At 46.8% G+C, this 21439-nt stretch overlaps 1 protein-coding gene across 1 annotated transcript in view; it reads left to right on the top strand.

Annotated features, from left to right (window-relative positions):
* The window catches only part of SCTR (secretin receptor), a 75724-nt gene that overhangs the window by 42596 nt on the left and 11689 nt on the right, over nucleotides 1-21439 (top strand). Inside the window, exons 4-8 of the mRNA XM_032145637.2 lie at nucleotides 545-648; nucleotides 8454-8551; nucleotides 10088-10220; nucleotides 12324-12477; nucleotides 20609-20669. Of these exons, the coding sequence (XP_032001528.1) occupies nucleotides 545-648; nucleotides 8454-8551; nucleotides 10088-10220; nucleotides 12324-12477; nucleotides 20609-20669 (550 nt within the window). The remainder of the gene's footprint in view (nucleotides 1-544; nucleotides 649-8453; nucleotides 8552-10087; nucleotides 10221-12323; nucleotides 12478-20608; nucleotides 20670-21439) is intronic.

Below are 21439 nucleotides of genomic sequence, written 5' to 3'. Positions count from 1 at the left end.
AGAAATGCAGAGGGGTGGCCTACAGGTCGTGGCTGAAGGACCCTCCACCCTTCCGTGAGGGGCGCTGCCTGGAGGGGTTCATCTCAGTGGCACTCTGGTGGTTTTCAAATGGCTGCATGAGCAGGGCATGAAGTTCTATTTAAAACAGAACTTCCATGGAGCAGGATGAGTAAAAATGGGAGCGTGAGAAAAAATCATGATGGGAGTGGCCAGGTGCTGGGCAGCCACCACAGATTCTCCGGGGGACCTGCCTGTTAAACGGTGGCAGGACCTGGGATCAGGAGCAGCACCCAGCTGGGGTGAGAAGGGGGATTGGCATGTGGTGTGTGCTTAAGAGCGTGGGCTCTGGAGCCCGAGCCCCAGGGTTCAAATTGCTTTCCCCCTATTCACTAGGGTGTGGTCTTGGAGAAGTTCTGGAACTGCTGTGTGCCTCAGTTTCCACACTATAAAGTGATTGTAGCGGCTACATGTTACAATAGATGTTACTATGAAAATCACAGCGCCTGGGCCCATGGTTCACTTACAGGACTCTTGGCACCCACAGGTTCCTTGTTCCGAAACTGCACACAGGATGGCTGGTCAGAAACCTTCCCCAGGCCTAATATGGCCTGTGGTGTTAACGTGAACGACTCTTCCAACGAGAAGCGGGTAAGCCTGTCAACCTCCACCCCACGAACCTGGGGACAGGAACCTGTGGGGTGAGGAGGTCCTGGGAGAGGACAGGGTGGCACAGGCCTGGGACAGTGGTCAGGATGTAAGGGCTGCCCCGTCCCCTCGCTTCCTACTCACACAGGTGTCAGTGGGTCTGCCTCACTGCCCTGGTCTATCGACCCAGAGATGATGGTTAGGAGGGCCCCAGGCACAGGCAGGAACTGTCACATACCACCGCGAGACTGGGGGTACTGGATTCATTCAACTGAAAGAGATGCTAACATGGTGGCTAAATGCTCAGAGCCAGGCTGGTGCGTCTGAATTCCGACCTTGACCTTAGTGGGGCTGGGGAAGATTTAATCACTATGTGCCTCAGTTTCTTCATCTGGGAAATGGTGTTAATAATGCTGACAACATAGGCTTGTCAAGAGAACTAAGTGAGTTAATAGATGTGCAATGCTGAGATGGGTGCCTGGTCACAGTAAGTGCTCAGTAAATGTTTGCTTTTGGCCAGGTGTGGCGGCTTACACCTATAATCCCAGCACTTTGGGCGGATGAGGTAGGACGGTTGCCTGAGGCCAGGGCAACATAGTGAGACCTTGTATCTACAAAAAAATGTTTAAAACTTAGCTGAGCGTGGCGGCGCATGCCTATAGTCCCAGCTACTCAGGAGGCTGAGGCAGGAGGATCGCCTGAGCTGGAGAGTTCGAGGATGCAGTGAGCAGTGATTGTGTCACTGCGCTCTAACCTGGGCAATGGAGGACAGAGTGAGCCTGTCTCTTAAAAAAAATGTTTACAGCATTCAAAGGAGTCTCCCGGCTCTGATAAGCAAGGAGGGAGTCCGGCCGCAGAGCTACCCTAGCTGAGAGGATGCTCCCTTCAGTAATCGGCGGACCTTTTCTGGGGACCTCCAGAGGCTTCCTCTGAGGGTGGCCATCAGGGCCCTGTCTGGGCTCAGCTCACTCTGCATCACTGTCCTTTCCCAGGATGGCCCTGTCTCTCAAATCTCATGCACACCGTGCCATCCTGCCTCCCACCTGGGCCTTTGTCCCCGTTAGGGCCCCTTGCCTGGAGAGCACTTTCCTCCACTCTTTTCCCGACTGATTCTTATACATCCTTCGAGACTCCATTCGGGCCCATCAATGCCAGCCCTTTCTTCCCCTCCCCACGGGAAGGGCTCCTTTAGAGCTTGGTGTTGGCCTCCAACTATTACCTACCATATTACATTAAAATGATCAGCATGTGCCACATGCCTCCATCTCTCTCACTAAAATACATGCTCCTCAAAGGCATTCATTCACTCCACAAACACTCACTGAGCACCTGCTATGGGCCAGGGCTGGGTCTGGGCAAAATCATGGTGACAAATCAGAGTCTTGTTCATTTCCAGGTCCCAGTGCCCAGCACAATGCTTGGCACCTATGAAGTGCCCAATAAATATTTGTTGTGCACTTAAACATCTACTGAGTGTCTTCCTGGCTGGTGGCTGGTATTAAATCCTCAAAATAACCCTGTACATTCATTGTTTTCCTCACTTTGCAGAAGAGGAAACTGAGGCTCAGGGATTAAGGAACATGCTTATAAAGTAGTGGAGGTAGGATTTTAACCAAGTCTAGCTCCAAAAGTGCCAGTGCTCCGTCCTCTGTCTTCTGATGCCTCCCCATAAGATGTGTGTCCCCCCAGGGAGTACACTGTCAGCAGGTCCCATTAGCTAAACTCCCTAGAAGGAATATGGGCAAGCTTTGCTTGTCCCTTGGAGGGTAGGGTGAGTTCATGGGAGAAAGCACGGGTGGAGAGTGGCAGAATTCAGGGAGAAGGGAGGAAGTTGTGTGGCAGAGCACACTGTCTTCTGCATTTTGGGAAGACCCCTCTCTCTATAGCGCATCAGCCTTGCTCTACGGGAGGAAGGCAAGCTCCAAAGGAGAGGAAGCAGTTCTTTCCTTCCCAGGGCTTGTCATCCCATTGGGAACATACATGAGGTCTTCAGATCTGGTCAGAGTGGGGTGATTTAATAAGGAGATTCGACAAGGAGTGGTCACTTGTGGTCTTGGAGGGATGGTGAGTGGGCTCTGCCTTCTGCAGAGGAACAGTTCTATCATCGACTTCTATGAAGAGAGGGGGCTTATTTGTATCAAATTTGTAAAATCCATAAAACTAAAAAGGAATAATATCATGATGCATGGCGGGATGAAGGTTCATAAGAAGCCTTTGTACTGCAAACAACACACATTTCTAACTGGTTTAATAAGCACACGTGGCTTGCATAACTGGAAATGCAGAGAATGGGCTTTGGGATTCTTTGATGAGGCAGCACCACAGAATCAACAGGGTCTGTGTCACTTGCATCTCTCTCCCTGCTGTCCTGGTGGCTTCTTCCTCAGATTGGCATTGTAAGATGACTGCCATCAGAAATCGCAGTCACAGGCCAGGCACGGTGGCTTACGCCTGTAATCCCACCACTTTGGGAAGTCGAGACGGGTGGATCACTTGAAGCCAGGGGTTCGAGACAAGCTTGGCCAACATGGCAAAACCCTGTCTCTACTAAAAATACAAAAATTAGCCAGGCATAGTGACATGTGCCTGTAATCCCAGCTACTTAAGAGGCTAAGGCACAGAATCGCTTGAACTTGGGAGGCGGAGGTTGCAGCGAGCTGAGATCTCGCCACTGCGCTCCAGCCTGGGCAACAGAGCGAGACTCTGCCCCAAAAATAAGACAAAAAATCCACACAATGAGAACTGTTAGTTTACACTAATCAGCAGGAATAATGGAACCCAGGGCCTTAACCACAATGTTCATGCCAGGATTAAAACTGTAAAATCCCAAACCAAGGAGCTGAAATTTCATAAAGGAAAATGTAACGCTTTGGACTTAACTCAGAAAAATGATTGTCCAAAAATGGTGGAAAGGAGACCTAGCTTGGCTTCAGCTTGCATTAAAAAATGAAACAAAACAACAACTCTAAGATTGGAAGGGTTTCCTGAGCACATGATTCATCGGTCCCTAAATGCCAGTCCACAAATTGGCACGAGTTTTGTTCTTTATTCTGAGATTTGAATCATCCTATTTCTTATTATTAAAATGTCTTTCCTTTTTATCAACTGAGGGTGAAGGTATGTATTAGTTGCTTTTCTTTTCTTCTTCTTTTCTTTTTTTTTTTGAGACGGAGTCTCGCTGTGTCGCCCAGGCTGGAGTGCAGTGGCTCAATCTCGGCTCACTGCAAGCTCCGCCTCCCGGGTTCACGCCATTCTCCTGCCTCAGCCTCTCCGAGTGGCTGGGACTACAGGCGCCCGCCACCACGCCCGGCTAATTTTTTGTATTTTTAGTAGAGACGGGGTTTCACCGTGGTCTCGATCTCCTGACCTCGTGATCCGCCCGCCTCGGCCTCCCAAAGTGCTGGGATTACAAGCGTGAGCCACCGCGCCCGGCCTCTTCTTCTTTTCTTTTTGTGACATCCTTACTTGGCATACACCACTATATTACTGACACACAATATTACTGACACCAGTAGTGGACTCAGAGTGGGAGTAAGATCACACATAGATGCCGTGTGGGTAAATAAAATGAGATTTACAAACTGTAGCTCTTGGGCCCAATGCAGCCCCACTGCCGGCTTTTGTAAATAAAGTTTTATTGGAACACAGCCAAGCCCATTCCTACCACAGTAAGGCTACGTTTACGTGACAAGGGCAGAGTTGAGTATTTGCAAAAGAGACCACAGGGCACCCAAAGCCTAAAATATTTACTCTCTGTCCCTTCACAAAAAATGTCTGTGACAGCTGATCTAGAGGCTTCAGAAAGCAGGTGGCACAGTCAAAACATACAGCAGGAAGAGAGGCAACTGAATTCAGGACACACAGCAGTGAGGCTTCTGGGCCCCACGTCCTCCGGGAGTGGTGCACACTTTTAGATGTTAAGAGCTGAGGACTGGCTGGGTGTGGTGGGTCATGCCTGTAGTCTCAGCACTTTGGGAGGCTAGGCTGGGAGAATCACTTGAACTCCTGAGCTCAAGACCAGTCTGGGCCACATAGGGAGACCCTATCTCTACAAAAAAAATTTTTTTAAAGTAGCTGAGTGTGATGGCACTTGCCTGTAGTCTTAGCTACTTGGAGGCTAAGGCAGGAAGATTACTTGAGCCTGGGAAGTTGAGGCTGCAGTGAGCCATGATCATGCTACTGTACTCCAGCCTGGGTGACAGAGTGAGACCCTGTCTCAAAAACAAACAAACAAAAGAGCTAAGGACCGAAGGTCACATGAAACCTCCAGGGAGCAAGGCTGTTTCTGGGTGGGTGAGGCCTTATGGTTCCTGCCTTACAAGGCAGGAACGAGTCTACATGAGAAGCGGGCTGGTCACCTGGCAGGCAATGGCCACAGCCACAGGACAGTGCAGAATCTTTTGCCTGACACCACCCTTGTCACCCTGTGCCTCTTCAGCCTCTTGCAGGCTGGTCCAGGCATCCCCAGGAGTGAGGCTGACACCCTCCGCAATGTGGCTCATCTGTACATGGCGAGATTATAGGTTAACATATTGGTCCTCAATTTTTTGACATTTCACGGGTCTTTGATGTCCCAAAGCCTAGGAACCATTAATTCAAGGCAACCCACTGCCCTTCAAGGGTCTTCCTCTCATCTCTGAGAGGTGACTCCTGGCTCTCAGGAGAGCAGTTACATCAGTGGGGAACTCAATTTCACATGGTAGCCTTCCCATCGAAGGCCACCTCCCGCTGTCAGAAAATGTTCAGTCACCCTGAGTCAAAATCTACCTCCTTTCTGGAAACTTCCCCCAACTGGAGCTCACACATGAGGTCTGGCCCTTCTTCTACATGTCATTCAGTCTAACACTTTTCTCCTCTAAGTGTGTGTTTTTCCCCTCCAGGTGTCATGGACCCAGTTTTTTCAGGTACTCTTCAGATGACACAATCACCCTCCTCCAGAAATGCTTCAGTTTATTAATGTGACTCTTAAAATAACATGCCCAGCCTCTCCAAACATTCCCACGTGGCCAGCTGCCCATAGCACTCCATCAGTGTAACTGAGAATAGAGCTAATTTTTGAGCCATTTCGTGCCTCAGACTTCATACCATCTCAAACCGCTGACTCATTTTGAAGGAGGATGGCGGGGTGGGGAAAAATTAAAATTACCATACACTGGGTGTTTCCTACATGCCAAGGCATTATCTAGGTACTCTATCTGACACCGTATTTGTTCTTCCAACAAGTCTGCAAGGTAGATATTATTATCCCCATTTTGCAGATGAGGAATCTGAGGCCCAAAGAAGTTAAATAATTTGCTCAAGGTCACACAGTTGGTGAGTCACAGTCCGGGTTTGGAACCCTTGTCTCCTGGCTCTGAAGGCTGTGTTCTTTCTCTACAGTACACTGTGTGACACCATGGAGCTTGGGTCTTTCTAACCTCAAGGTTATCTTCCCATGAAGATCTGTCAGCCGGGTTTCCCTATTCTATTCTTGTGCCTTATTAAAAAAAAATTACCCTTTTCTTTTGGTTATAAATAGCCCTTTCCACTGTGGAAAAATTAGAAGTATAGAAAAATTATAAAAGAAAATAACAACTCTATTTGCAAGCCTATAATACAAAGTTAACCACTGTTAACATCAACCATATCTCTTTACAATCTTGTCTCTCTGTATGTATGAGATTGAACCACATGGAATGACTGATATTCAATTTTTTAATTTTCTTTATTTTTAGTGTTGATATTCAATCATTTTGGATCTACAAAAAAAGTAATTTCATATAATTCTTTTAAAAATTTATTTATTTTAAAAATTCTCAGCAGAATCAATTTTCATATAATTCCCTAATATGTTTTTACATATAGCTGGAATCACATTGCACATGTAAAGTTTGAATTCTGCCTTTTCATGTAATAATATATCAGCATGTCCTGACTCATTTTAAATTCTTGGTAAACAACATTTTATTAGTGGTATAGCATGAAAGTAATTTGTATTTAAAATAATCGATGTAACTATTCTATTGTTGGACATTTGGGTTTTTTATCACTAATACTCCTGTGATAAACATCTTCATGTATAAATATGCTTTTAAATTTCTGATTATTTCTTAGAATCAATTCCTGAAGGTAGAAGGGAGGTCAAAAGGTCATATTTCAAAGGTTCTTGATACATACTTCTATATTACCTTCCAGAAAGATTGAACCAGTTTTGAGTCCCACTATACCCTCACCTGCAGAGAAAATTATTACTTTTAAATATTTCTTAGTTTGGTTGGTAAACATTATTCTTTTAATTTTTATTCCCCTGATTCTTTTTGATACTTTATTTTTTGAACCTAAATGCAGAGCTTTTAATTTTTTTTCTTTTTTTGAGACAGGGTCTCCAGCCCAGGCTGGAGTGCAGTGGTGCAATCTCAGCTCACTGTAACCCCTGCCTCCCAGGTTCAAGCAAGCCTCCTGCCTCAGCCTCCCAAGTAGCTGGGATTACAGGTGCACGTCACCATGCCTGGCTAATTTTTGTATTTTTGGCAGAGACAGGGTTTCTCCACATTGTCCAGGCTGGTCTCAAACTCTAACCTCAAGTGATCTACCCACTTTGGCCTCCTAAAGTGCTAGGATTACAGGTGTGAGCCACCGTGCCTGGCCAGATCTTTTAATTTTCTGACCAATATTCCACTTAGATCTTTTTGACTCAAAGATGAGCCAATAGTGTGAAGTGGCTGCTGAATAAGTGAATGCCTGCTTGGCTGCATAGGTGCGCAATGTATAGATCAGGGGAGATGGGAGGTGATGGACCCCTTCTACCTCTTCCGGGTCAGAGAATACATCTGGAGCTTTTCAGCTATGTGGTTCTGGGGGTCTTATTTAAGAAGGACATTAACAAACTGGAGCATATTAATTTAACTAAAGGTTGAAGGACTGTGGAAAGAGGTTAAAGACACAGGGAATATGTATGTATGTATGTATGTATGTATGTATGTATGTATGTATTTGAGACAGGGTCTTACTCTGTCACCCAGGCTGGAGTGCAGTGGCTGGATCACAGCTCACTGCAGCCTTGACCTCACAGGCTGGAGTGATCCTCCTACCTCAGCCTCTGAGTGGCTGTGACCACATGTGTGCACCATTGTGCCTGGCTAAGTTTAAAATTTTTTGTAGAGACAGTGTTTCGCAATGTTGCCCAGGCTGGTCTTGAACTCCTGAGCTCCAGCAATCCTTCCTCCTTAGACTCCCAAAGTGCTGGGATTACAGGCATGAGCCAACGCACCTGACCTGACACAGGGAATATTTGACATAGAGAAAATGAACGAGAAACAGATGGGCAGAATAGCTATATTAAAAAATGGCAGGCCTCCCTGTATGACCTTTGTAACTTTTCTATATAAAACCGGCCTTATATAAAAGACAAATCCATTTTAAGTGGATCCAGAAGACAGAAAATGGACCAATAGGTGGTGCAAGTAATTGATTTTAGCTTCACATAAACAAAATCTAATATTTTGTGCTGTTTTACATCAAATAACTTTCTCAAAGGGCAGTGAGCACTTTGTCTCTAGAGGTATTCAAGCAAAGGCTTGAATTCAGAGAGTTGGTAAGGGGCCCTATACATAAGATGGAAGTTTGAATTGGCATCAGATGATCCCTAAGGGCTTTTCCAATGCCAAGATGTTACGGTGTTATGCGTCTCTGAATTGGCGTCCTTGGGGTATGGACAGAATAGCAGCGTTGGTGGGGTTCAAGCTGCCTGAAGCGGATGCAGTGAGGCACAGAAGGGCAGAGCTAGCCAGGAGGGCCGGCGGGGCTGACACGTGCCTCTCTCTGCGCAGCACTCCTACCTGCTGAAGCTGAAAGTCATGTACACCGTGGGCTACAGCTCCTCCCTGGTCATGCTCCTGGTCGCCCTTGGCATCCTCTGTGCTTTCCGGTGAGAACACACTGCCAGCTCTCCATACCCCAGCCCTCCTCAGGCACAGACTTTGGGTCTCTTCTCAACCACCCAGGACAGAAAGAGGAAGGTCTGAGTGAACTACCTTGTCATCTCTTGATCTAAAGCTGACCTATGGCAAAACATCGAGGTTCCTGTGACCTCATTCATCCCTTTATTTGTTCAACATTTACTAAGCACTACTGAGAACTTGCGGCCGGTCGCTTTATATGTATTATTCTAATTTTCACACAACGCTATGAGACAGGTAACAGGAACCCCATTTTACAGTAGTACTAGCGAGATTCTGTTGCAAGAGACAGAAATCCACCTCGAAACAGCATAAGAAAAACAAAGACGACCTGACCCATGTAAGTGGCAAGTTCAGGGGCGTCTGCTGTAGGCATGGCTGGATCTAGGTGTTCAGCGGCATCAGCGGCTAGGGCTGTCTCCCTCCATTCCTCTGCTCTGGGTTGGCCTCATCCTCTGGGAGGCTTTCTGCAGAAGTGGCAGAGACAACCACCAGCAGTTGCTGGCATTCATCCTGCTAGCTCAGCAACACCAGGGCCAACAAGAGCCTCTCCCGCTCTGGTTCCAGTAAAAGTCCTCAGAGTTCTCATAGGCCAGGCTTAGGTCACATGCTCAACTCTGAGCCAATCACTATGGACAGCGACGGAGCACTCTGATTGATCAAGTCAGTCATGAGAGTGAGAAGGGTGGAGCCCTCCCAATCCAGAGCTGGAATGGGTTTCCCAGAAGAAAGCCTGTTTCCCGTACCAGAAGCAGCAAAACAAGTAACTGACTTCTGTCCCCTGCAGCAAAGGAGGACACTGAGGCTCCGGGAAGTGAAAAGTCTTGCTCAAGGTCATATAGCTGCTAAGTGGCAGAGCCAGGGTCTGCTTTCTCCCCCTAGCCTGTGTTCTTTCTGTGCCCCCAGCCCTCTCCCGTTCTGGTTGCCGTCCTCACCCCTCCCCCAAAACAATTCTGGGAGCTGGAGATGGTGGTAGGTCAGGGCAGAATACAATGTTGCCCCTACAGCCCCTGCTTTTTATTTATTCATTTAGAGACAAGGTCTTGCTCTGCTGCCGGGGCTGGAGTGCAGTGGCAATGATAGAACTCCTGGGCTCAAGCAATCTTCCCACTTCAGCCTCTTGTACAAGAAATACAGGCAGGCACCACCATGCCCAGCTAATTAAAAACAAAAAAATTTTTTTGGTAGACACAGAAGTCTCACTATGTTGAACTCATGTCCTCGAGTGATCTTCCTGCCTTGGCCTCCCTAAGTACTGGGATTACAGGTGTGAGCCACACTGTGGCTGGCCTTTTTTTTTTTTTTTTTCACGGCAGCATGTAGCAAATTAGACTGGCCACCTGGGGACCCAGGTCCTCATTCATATTATGCTCACAGAATGTGTTACCTGGAAAGAGCTGAAGTCTAGGGCCTCAGTTTCCCCAGTGCACTGGGGGCAGGTGGGCCTGGCTGAGTCCCAGCCCCTCGGGCTCTGGCCTCTATGGCCCTACATTCTCTCCCTGCAGGAGGCTCCACTGCACCCGCAACTACATCCACATGCACCTGTTCGTGTCCTTCATCCTTCGCGCCCTGTCCAACTTCATCAAGGACGCCGTGCTCTTCTCCTCAGATGATGTCATCTACTGTGATGCCCACAGGGTAATACGTCTGGGTGCCCAAGGATGTCGCCAGGCCCGCCTGCCTTCCCCAGCCTAGCTTTGGAGAGGGGAGTAGCCTAGTTGTCCTTCCCCCAAGCCCCTGCTGAGGCTGCATTTAATACCAAGGATAAAGTGGCCAGTGCTGACACTGGGCCAGGAGGTTCAGGGAGATTCCACAGCCACATGTGCACAATCTGGGTCACGTAGGAGAGAAGCTCGTGGGGGTTGCCGTAAATTCCCAGTGTCCAGGAGTGAACTAGCCACTCTAGGAATTAGATATATAGGGAGACTCCTCTTTTCCCTACTTCTGCCAGTTCCCAGCTGAAGAAAGATGACCCAGTCTGGAGAGGGTGGGGGTTGGTCATAAAAAGAAAAGGGTGAGCATGGGCCAGTATGTCTGTATAAACGCATTTGCAATAAAACAGTTGTGTTTTCTTAAATCTAACCCCCTTTCTCCTTCCAAATGCCCAGATGACACAATTCATTGCAATCACCCTGTGTGTCAGTTGGGATTCCTTTTGCTGCAAATAACAGAAAACTATATATTGGGGTCTTAAACAAATGGGGGCTGTTTCCTATGTAAGCAGTCCACAGATGAGGTGGTGCAATGGCTGCATGATGCCGTGAGGGACACAGTCTTTTTCCCTGTTTCTGCACTGCCATCCTTAGAATAGGCATTTGATGTCATGCTTTACGCCACACGGTTGCAATATGGCTGCTGCAACCCCAGGCCTCCTGTCTGTGTTCCAGGCAAGAAGGAGAAAGGTAAAAGGTTAAACATTTTTGTATCTTTTGGGCAGTTTTGCCTTTCTGTTGAGAAAGGGTACCTTCCCCAGAAACTCCTACCTACATCTCATTGGCTAGAGTTGAGTCAGGTAACCACACTTAATTGCAAAGGAAGCAGGGTGATTGAGTTTTTTACTGTCACAATCTCTATAGTAGAGGCGAGCAAGGGAGAAAAGAGATTGGAAATTGAGATTAGTTCAGCCAACCTGCCTGCCACTTCCTACCACTCACCTGTTTGTATTGTTCATAGTTGTATGTGTGTGTGTGTGTATTTTCTGACTCAGACTGAGAGGTTCTTCAAGTAGGATCCATGTCTCTCAAGGAGGTCTCTAGGATGAAACAAGAGTACCTGCTGGGAGTCAGGAGCCTTAAATCCTAGCCACGCTTCATTACTGACCAGCAGTGGACCAGGCCAGCAATGCCCCAGCAGGGAACCTTCTCAGGTTTTACTAAACATTAGACTCACAAGTCAACCATGGGCCTTGCCTGGAGTCAGAGCCTCTGGGAAGGCCATAAGGCAGGAACCACCACTGTCCTGCAGGCAGCACCGGGCGCTCCTCCTTCTCGGGCTTGTCTTTGCAGCAGCCCTAGGGCTATCCCAGGAGCTGTCCCATCCCCAGAGGACAGCCCAATGCAAAGAAAAGGACAAAGGCCCTACCATGGCAGAGGTACAGGAGCTGTGCTGGTGTAGAAGCTGGTGCCCCACAATTCTACAGGCATAACTTCCAGGGATCCCTGCAGGGGACATGCCTGTTAAAAGACTCAGTCACTGCATCAGGGAAGTCCAACTCTATGACATCCCCATCAGATATGTGGAGAGTGCAATGTACCAGCCAGGGCCATTTTTACCATAATCAGTGGTACCTCCTAACAGAGTTGGCACATCCCTTCGTTATGTTTTTGCAAGGAAACTGAGCTTAGAAAAGATTTTTTTAACCCTTTGCTCAGAAATCTCTTCCCTTTCTAGGCCTTGGTTTCCTCATCTGAAAAAATGAGGTGATTGGGCAGTATCCGACACAGTTTTGTAGTTGAAGGACCGTCTCCTCATCTAGCCTGGCAGCCAGTGCTAGCATTTGAACCTAGTTCCTGCTCCTGTGATGGCTCATTGGCCAGCTTGACTGAACCCACTAGGCCTGTGGACTCCCACTCTCTAGAGAATGCTGCAGGCCTGATGGAGGAAGGCCACAGAAGATGGCCTTGAACCCCAGTGGCCCGCTCTTGTGGCCTGGCTCCTGCCCCTACAACACCCTTTGGGGCCACTCACCAGAGGGAACTCCACTGCCACCCGGCCTGGGCTCAGCTGCCTCTCTCTCTCCAGGCGGGCTGCAAGCTGGTCATGGTGCTATTCCAGTACTGCATCATGGCCAACTACTCCTGGCTGTTGGTGGAAGGCCTCTACCTTCACACACTCCTTGCCATCTCCTTCTTCTCCGAAAGAAAGTACCTCCAGGGATTTGTGGCATTCGGATGGGGTATGTTTCTCCCTGGGTCTGGTATCTGCATGGTACGTGGGAAGGGGTGCTGAATCGAGAGTCGGAGGGTTTGGCTTTTAGTTCCAGCTCCACACTTAACTAATTTGTGTAATCTTTTTTTTTTTTTTTTGAGTTGGAGTTTTGCTCTTGTTGCCCAGGCTGAAGTGCAATGGTGTGATCTCAGCTCACTGCAACCTTCATCTCCTGGGTTCAAGTGATTCTCCTACCTCAGCTTCCCAAGTAGCTGGGATTACAGGCATGCGCCACCACACCCAGCTAATTTTGTATTTTTAGTAGAGACAGGGTTTTGCCATGTTGGTCAGGCTAGTCTTGAACTCCTGACCTCAGGTGATCAGCCCACCTTGGCCTCCCAAAGTGCTGGGATTACAGGCGTGAGCCACCACATCCAGCTAACTTGTGTAATCTTAGACAAGTTCCTTGATGTTTAACCCTCTGGTCTCAGTTTACTTATCTGTCAAGTGGGAAATCCTAGCTCAAATTTAGCCCCAGTTTCTGGCATCTAGAGCTTTTTACAATTCGTTCCTACCCAATACTTGTTGCCTCATCTGCCTTTAGATGGTCCATTCCTACGTCCTCTTTCTTCCTTCCTTTCTATATTAGGACCCTTTTGACTGCTGGCATCAGAAAATCTGTAAACCTTTAAACATAAATGAAATTAATTGGCTCATATAACTGAAAAGTCCAGGGATCACCAACTTCAGGAGAGGCTGAATCCAGCAGCTTAACACTGTTTCTTTCTGTCTCTACTTTGCCTTTCGTAACATTGGCTTTATAGTTAGGCTGGTGTTCCCAATGGCATGGCCAACAGCTTCTGGGCTAGAGACTTCCTTGTACCGAACTCCAATGAGAGAAAGAAAGAGATTCCGTCCAGCATTCTCAGCAAATATTCTGAGGTGCACTCTGGTTGGACTGCTTAAATCTCATAGACACCCTTGAACTAGACACAGAGGCCTGAGAGAATGAAATATGTTGACTGGCCTAAGCTACTCAAACCACGTGACTTCCCAAAGGAAACTCGGGATTCATTGTCTAGGAAAGAGGGGGAATGAGAGCGAGACAGCCAAGTGCAGGCCCCCATTCCATCCCTCTCCCTTTTCCTTTTCGATCAATGAAGACGATAAACAACTTCCATTTTAGGGGCACTTGCTCTGTGCCAGGCATTGGATTCAGCACTTTACATGTATCATTTAATCATCGTAGCAATCTCCAGAGGCCTCTCAGAGACCTCAGCTCACAGACACAACGTAACATACTCAGCTCACATGGTAAACAAGGACAGACCTCAGGATTCAAGCCAAGACTTGTCTGTTTCCAAAGCCCTTTAACTTTTACCCTGACATTAACATCCATCCATCCATCCATCCACCCACCCATTCATCCATTCCTCTATCCATTCATCCATTAGTTGTTCATTTGATAAACATGAACGTTACCCTAAGGAGTTCCAGACAGAGAGCCAGGTTCCTGTGAGCGACTAAAAGGCTTACAGAGATAGTCATGTGCACCAGGCATTAGCTTCTTTTGGTTTCTTCCTGGTGCCTTTAAGAAGTGTCCCTGCCAGGAATGCCCTCTGCTGCCTTTTCTGCTTGTCTAAATCCTTATTTACAAGGGCCCTGTCTACCCATCAGGGAAGCTGCCTGAGCTGGCAGAGCTTGCTGAGCCCTCCTATTTCTGAACCTTGGCAGCCCAGTTAGCACCTGACCCTGGGCCAGCGGGAGGTTGCAGGGTTATGCTGATGTCTCCAGAGGCCAGCAATCCCAGAGCGCCTGTGGACCAGGGACTTGCCTTATGCAGCTGGCTCTGCCAAAGAAGCACCCAACTCACTGAGCCCAACTCACTGAGCCCAATTCACTAAGCTTTAAATCCCAGATATGCCGGGATTCTGCCGTATGAACATGGACAGTTTCCCCAACTAGAATATCAGGACCGTAATTTATTCAACATTCTTTGAGCACTTCCTGTGTTCAGAGATTACAAAGCTGCATTGTGATAATAGCTCTGTCACAGGATTTTAAGATGTTTGAATTAAATAATAAGAACCTTCCTTTCTTCTTCAAATGTTTATGGAGCATCTACTATACGCCAGCCCTGTGCTGGGTGCTGAGAATTGAGTAGCATATAAAACAGCAATGGTTCTCTTCTCCCGGCCTGTTTGCCTGCCAGACATCAAAGAGACCCTGAAGGGTCCCTGGAAGGCCTAAAGCCCCTCTATCTGTGAGAAGCCCTCTTCATTGAGGGTAATGGCCCCTGCTTGAAATTATACTGACTTCTCCAAAGATAGGTTGCTTAAATGGGTACAGGCCTACTGTAAAACCTTGCAAAAAAATTTTTTTTAAGTAGAAAAAAAAAATTACTCTAGTCCCACAGATTGAACTTTTTCTGAGATTTCCTTCCAGCCTTTTTTCTACTTGCAGTTTTTCCTCACACAGCTGTAGTCATTCTCTATGAAGAATTTTGAATTTCACTTCTTCCCATTAACACATAAGCATGTTCTGTATTATTTCAAATCTTTCATAAACATGTTAAACTACCATATAGATGGATAGATGTAACATAGATGTATTTAACCACATAACTATTGTTTGGACATTTAGGTTGTCTCACTATTATAAATAGCACAGTGATGAATACCTTTATGGGCAAAGCGTTTTCTGTGTGTAATACAGAATCCCAGGATATAGATTCCTGAGTGGAAAGGAGTGAGCACGTTTAAGGTTTTTAACACTTACCCAAAGCTTTGACTTTTTCAGAGCGGCTGAGGTGTGAGTCTATGCCCAGAAAAGAGTGACAGCGCAGGCTTTATAGGTGAGCCAGGCTGTCACTCAGCGAGTGAGAGTGAGCGGCTGGCGCTGGTGGTTCTGCCTCAGCATGGGTGAGGGTCTGCCAAACCCAGCTTGCTGCACTCCCCGCCCAGCAACTCTGAGGCAGGGGGTCTGGGGTGGCCCGAGACTGCATTTCTGGCATGTTCCCAGGTGATGCTCATGCTGCTGGTCCAGGGGCCACACTGAGCCACCAACTTAAACCATTACAAATTCTTCAAACTTTCCCACCAACTTGCCACTAAGGATGGAAGATAATGAACAAAACCCATGTTCTTTGCCCAAAGCACCAAGAATTGAGGCAAGACTTTTTTTCTTTTTTGAGACGGAGTCTTGCCCTGTCGCCCAGGCTGGAGTGCAACTGTTCAGTCTTGGCTCACTGCAGCCTCAACCTCCTGGGCTCAAGTGATCCTTCTGCCTCAGCCTCCTGAGTGGCTGTGACTACAGGCATGCACCACTGTACCTAGCTAATTTTTATTTACTTATTTTTATTTTTTGTAAAGACAGTGTCTCACTATGTTGCCCAGGCTGGTCTTGAACTCCTGGCCTCAAGTGATCCTCCCACCTCAGCCTCCCAAAGTGCTGGGATTACAGGCATGAGCCACCACACCCAGCCCAAGGCATTTGTTTAATTGTTATTTTTATCAAAGTCATTCATGTACTTGGTTTAAATAATTAAATAAAAGACTACAAGGTTTATAATAAACAAAAGCTGTCTCCTGCCTTCACTTCTTATTCCCGAGCTCAGCTTCCAGAGTTAATGCCTTTCACTCTTGTAACTTGTTCCTCCTAAGATTTACTCTCGTGTTTCTAAAATCAATACGCTACTATTTCTTGATTTGTCTGTTTGAAGCATTAGTTATTGACTCCACACGATGCGAGATAAGAATATAAAATTATTTCTTTCTTTTCCGAGGCAGGGTCTCACTCTCTTGCCCAAGCTGGAGTGCAGTGGTTCAATCATAGCCCACTGCAACCTCAAGCTCCTGGGCTCAAGCGATCCTCCTGGCTAAGCCTCGAAAGTAGCTAGGACTACAGGTGCATGCCACCACATCTGGCTGATTTTTTACATTTATTGTAGAGACAGGGTCTTGCCATGTCTTCCAGTTTGGTATTGAACTCCTGGGCTCAAACGATCCTCCTACATCAACTTCCCGAAGTGCTGGGATTATAGTTGTGAGCCATTGCGCCCGACCAAGAATATAAAATTCTTAATCCTCTACCTCCATTCTTCCATTACAGTTTCTTATAATTTTTGACTAAATCAGATTCAGTGTATACATTATTATATCTATGTAAATAGTGTTTACCACCGAGACAAGTGGTGTACAATAATTTTACTTTCAATCTTATTTAACTTTTTATTTTCCTGGAATCATTTTTCATTTGCTTTTTTTTTTAAATATATATTGCTAGCATCAATTCTCTCAAATTATTTGGACAACCTTGCAATGCTATTTATTTTCCAAATCATCAAATGCAATAGGAAATCTATCAGTTCCTATTTGTTTGTTTCCTGCTATATTAGTTCCTAAGGCTATCTTAACAAATTGCCACAAACTTGGTGGTTTAAAACAACAGAAATTTACTCTCTCACAGTTCTGGAGGCCAGAAGTCTGAAATCAAAGGGTTGGCGGGGTTGGTATCTTCTGGAGGCCCTGACGGAGGATCCGTCCCATATCTCTTTCCTACCTTCTGGTGGTGGCTGGCAATGCTTGGCATTCCTTGGTTTGTAGTTGCATCAGCCCCATTCCTGCTTATGTCTTTATGTGGACTTCTTCCTCTGTGTCTTCTCTCTCTGTGTGTCTCTCATGGCCTTCTTATAAGGATGCCAATCATATTGGAGTAGTGGCCCACCATACTCCAGTATGACTTTATCTTAACCAATTATATCTGCAAAGACCCTATTTCCAAGTAAGGTTGCAGTCTGAGGTGCTAGGTTGACATGAATTTTAGGGAGACACTATTCAACCTGGTATACTTGCCAGTGTTTTTTCTAGAGCTTTCTGCCTTCTTGCTTGACTTGGGCTGGCTGTTCTTCAGATTTGCTCAGCTCCCTTAGCTTTCACCTTTTCCCACAAATCCTGTTTCCTTTCTTTCCCGTCTCCCTGTCTTTGGTTTACTCTCTAGTTGTGTTGGAGCACATCCTCCAGTATCTGTCTAACCAAGAGCACCTGAAAGGAACATTTTTTTTATTGCATGTCTGAAGATATCTTCGTTCAACCTTCACACCTAATTCATTATTTTGCTGGACATAAAACAAGTTGAAGGCCAGGCACGGTGGCTCACACCTGTAATCCCAGCAACTTGGGAGGCCGAGGTGGGCAGCTGACTTGAGGTCAGGAGTTTGAGACCATCCTGGCCAACCTGGTGAAACCCTGTCTCTACTAAAAGTACAAAAATTAGCCAGGTGTGGTGGTGGGTGCCTGTAATCTCAGCTATTCAAGAGCCTGAGACAGGAGAATTGCTTGAACCCGGGTGGTGGAGGTTGCAGAGAGCTGAGACCACTGCACTCCAGCCTGGGCAACAGAGTGAGACTTCATCTCAAAAAAAAAAAAAAGTGAAAAATAATTTTCCCCAGATTTTTGAGGATCTTGTGTTTTGGCATCAGTGTTATGGGAAGTGCCATGCCATTTTGCTTCCTGAACTTTTTACTCCTTTCTACATAAGCTGCAGGATCTTCTCTCTGTGTTCTGAAATGTCACAGGGATGTGCTGTGATGCAGGTCTTTTTTCATCCTTTTTCCTGGCATACGGTGTCCCTTTCATCTGAAAATTCATGTCTTTCGCTTCTTGAAAATGTTCTTACATTATCTATTTAATTGTTTTTTTTCTTCTGTTTTTTTATCTTCTGTTTTCTGAAACTCCCTTTAGTCTAATGTTGTACATCCTGGAATAACTTCTAATGTTCGAATTTCTTTTTCCTACTTTTCATTCCACTGTTGTTTATTCTGCTGAGAGATTCCTAGTCTTTATCTTCCAACCCATCTATTGCATGTTTAATTGTGGTTATCATATGTTCCGTTCCTAAGCCCCCTTTCTTGTTCTCCGGGCACTCCCTGTTGACAGCATCCTGTTTGTGCCTTGTAGATGCGACCTTTTATCTCTCTGATGGCGTTCCTTATTGTTGTTTTGTTCAAGTTCCTTCTGCTTCCTGTATGGTCTGTTTCCTCTTAGTTCCTTTTCTCTGATTGTTTTGGTCTTTGTCTTTTATGTAATAAGATGTTGGTGACCTTGGCTGTCTGTTCCTATTTAAGAATGAATCACTTCAGAGCCGGCTAATGGCTGTCGGGGGTGTGGGTTTGTCTCTCAAGGGACACTGGGCTGGAAGTGTCGGGGGGTCCCCCCATGGCTATCTATAGGCCCTTTGTCTGGGGCTGTTCAGTTCCTCTAGAGAATCCTTTCATCTCCAGCGTGCAGTGGCAGGGAGGTGGGCAGAGGGTAGAGGGCTGGGGTAGGGGTAGAAGCCTTTTCAGTAGAGGCCTGAAAACTGAGCGGCCCGGGGACCAGGGCTTTTACCATTCAGCTTGAGCATGTCCATTAGAAATAGAATCTGGTTTAAGTATTTCTGCTTAAAAAAAAAAAAGGATCTGAGCCACACATCTAGCTTAAAATTTTCTAGTAGCCACAATCAACACAGTAAAATGAAACAGGCAGTATTTGTTTCAATAATCTATTCTGTTCAACCCAATGTAACCAAAATAGTATCATTTCAATGTATAATCAATATAAAAATTGGTAATGACATATTTTACATTCTTTTTCTTTTTTTTTTTTTTGAGATGGAGTTCCTCTCTTGTCACCCAGGCTGGAGTGCAGTGGCGCAATCTCGACTCACTGCAACCTCCGCCTCCCGGGTTCAAGCTATTCTCCCACCACAGCCTCCCGAGTAGCTGGGATTACACGTATGCGCCACCATGCCTGGCTAATTTTTGCTTTTTTAATAGAGACAGGGTTTCGCCATGTTGGCCAGGCTGGTCTCGAACTCCTGACCTCAGTGATCCACCTGCCTCAGCCTCCCAAAGTGCTGAGATTACAGCCATGAACCACCACGTCTGGCCATATTTTACGTTCTTTTATTTCTACTAAGTCTTCAAAATCTGGTATCTATCTTGCACTTAGTACACAACTCAGTAGGGACCAGCCACATAACACGTTCTCAAGAGCCACCTTGAGCACTGGTGTAGACCATCACTCTATTCTTGCTCAGCTGAGCACCCCCTCCGGCCCTCTGCTGGGCTGCAGCCCTGTTCTCCTTGGTTCAGTAATTCCAGAGAATAACTCTGTTGGAAGTTAACTATTAAGTCTTGTGAGGGTAGTGCTGGCCGCCTGGGGTGCTTATCTGTTTCTTATCCAGACTTCAAACCATCCTCCTGCCCCAGCCCCACCCTGCCACCTGCCTCCTGGGTACCGGGTGCCCTGGCCCTAGAGCATCCTTGGGTACTTCCCCAGCGGCATTGCCCCAGACAGCACTTCTGTTTCAGCTTCCTCTGCTCGGGACATCAGCTGCCACTCCTCTGCCAGCCTTCTATGTGCCTAAGCATGTTGCCATCTCTCCTCTACTCTGCCCTTCCTTCTCAGTCTTTGTCCTTATGGGCTTTTACCATTTCTATTTCTTTATTATCATTTTAGAGGGGCTTCAGGGGAAGTAGGGATAAATGTATAAGTTCAGTTTGCCATGTTTAACTAGAAGTCAGGAAATGTTGTTGTATTTTCTCTTCTAAATTCTTGTGGACTTAATCTCATCTCTAGTCCAAAACATGTTTTTGTTTAAACATGACAGTGATGGCTTACCTTAGCTGTTAAACTGCCAAGCTTTTTACAAACCAATATTTGAATAAAATCAACGTTTCTTTCATGACCTGTGTCCACCCCTTCTCCACTTCCTCCTCCCCGCTGCATGTGGCCAGGCAGATCACTATGAGAAGGGGCTCTCCAGCTGTCTCCATGGGTCCATGAGCCTGCCCAGGAGTCCCAGCCCCTCTATGCTTTGCAGTGGACCTCTGGAGTCCGGCCTGGGTTCCCAGGAGACCCCCTAACACCAATTGGCCTTTGGGATCCTTCTGATTCTGCCATAGTCCCCAGGGCATGCCCAGCACCCTTGAGGCACATGGTGCCACATCCACACAAGATGGCACAAGATGGCACAAGATGGCAGAGGGGTTTCTGTGAAAACCAAATCTTGGCACCTGCTCAGTAGCTGGGCTGGGGTAACCGATTGTCCTGTTCTGATATGTGTGCTGAAAATTGAGTCCTCTCTCCTCTGCCCCTCCCTTTATTTTTAATCCTCAGGTTCTCCGGCCATTTTTGTTGCTTTGTGGGCTGTTGCCAGACACTTTCTGGAAGATGTTGGGTAAGCTAATGGAAAGAGGGTAACAAGAATGTATCTGACATCGTCCAGCTTTTCAAACAGCATAGTTACTTCTTTGGAGCGATCTAGGAAAGGCCTTTTTCTCAAAGTAGAGGCCGCAGATGAGTTCCCTGGACTGGGGCTCACTTCTTCCCAGGTGTGAGTTTCCAGGTGGGCTGAGCAACCTTGGCCACGCCCGCACTGTCCTGGCCTTCCTGTCTTCTTGCTGCCTGTCCACTCTGCATGTGGGTCAGATGCCAGACAAGAGCTACAGGGCTCTAGGCAGGTGTTGCTCCATGGAGGAAACTCAAGGAAGGGCCAGCCCAGCTTTTTCTTCCTCCTGGGATCTCCCTCCTGGATGCCTCTCTACCCTTGGGTGTTTAGGAGCCCTGCAGAGCCAGGCTCTAAGGAAGTTGGGCATTGAGGGTGCCAGTGAGCCCAGGGGACGCACCTGGGAGTAGGTACATGGGAAGCAAGCTTGAAAGAAGCTGAGGAAGAGGAGAGGCAGCAGGGCAGTGGCGAGGCGGCGGGGCAGCATGGGAGTTGATTTCTCAGGGGCATAATGACACAACCAGGCCAATAAGTGGATGAGGTCGAATGAGACATCCGAGTGTCTATAGTCCAAATTCAGCCTGAAATAATTGCTTCAAAGTAATTTTTGTATTGGGTGAATTCACTTTTTTTAAAAGTCTGGATTTTCAGCTTGTCTAGAAAAAAATGGAGAGGTCCTTTAACACGTTCCATTTTTCCTTGTGGCAAAAATAAGCTGGAGC

Source organism: Hylobates moloch, unplaced genomic scaffold, assembly GCF_009828535.3.
Source record: "Hylobates moloch isolate HMO894 unplaced genomic scaffold, HMol_V3 SCAFFOLD_24, whole genome shotgun sequence".
Classification (NCBI taxonomy): Eukaryota; Metazoa; Chordata; class Mammalia; order Primates; family Hylobatidae; genus Hylobates; species Hylobates moloch.
The sequence above is the reverse complement of the archived record's forward strand: the minus strand, read 5'-3'. Positions and strand labels throughout refer to the sequence as shown.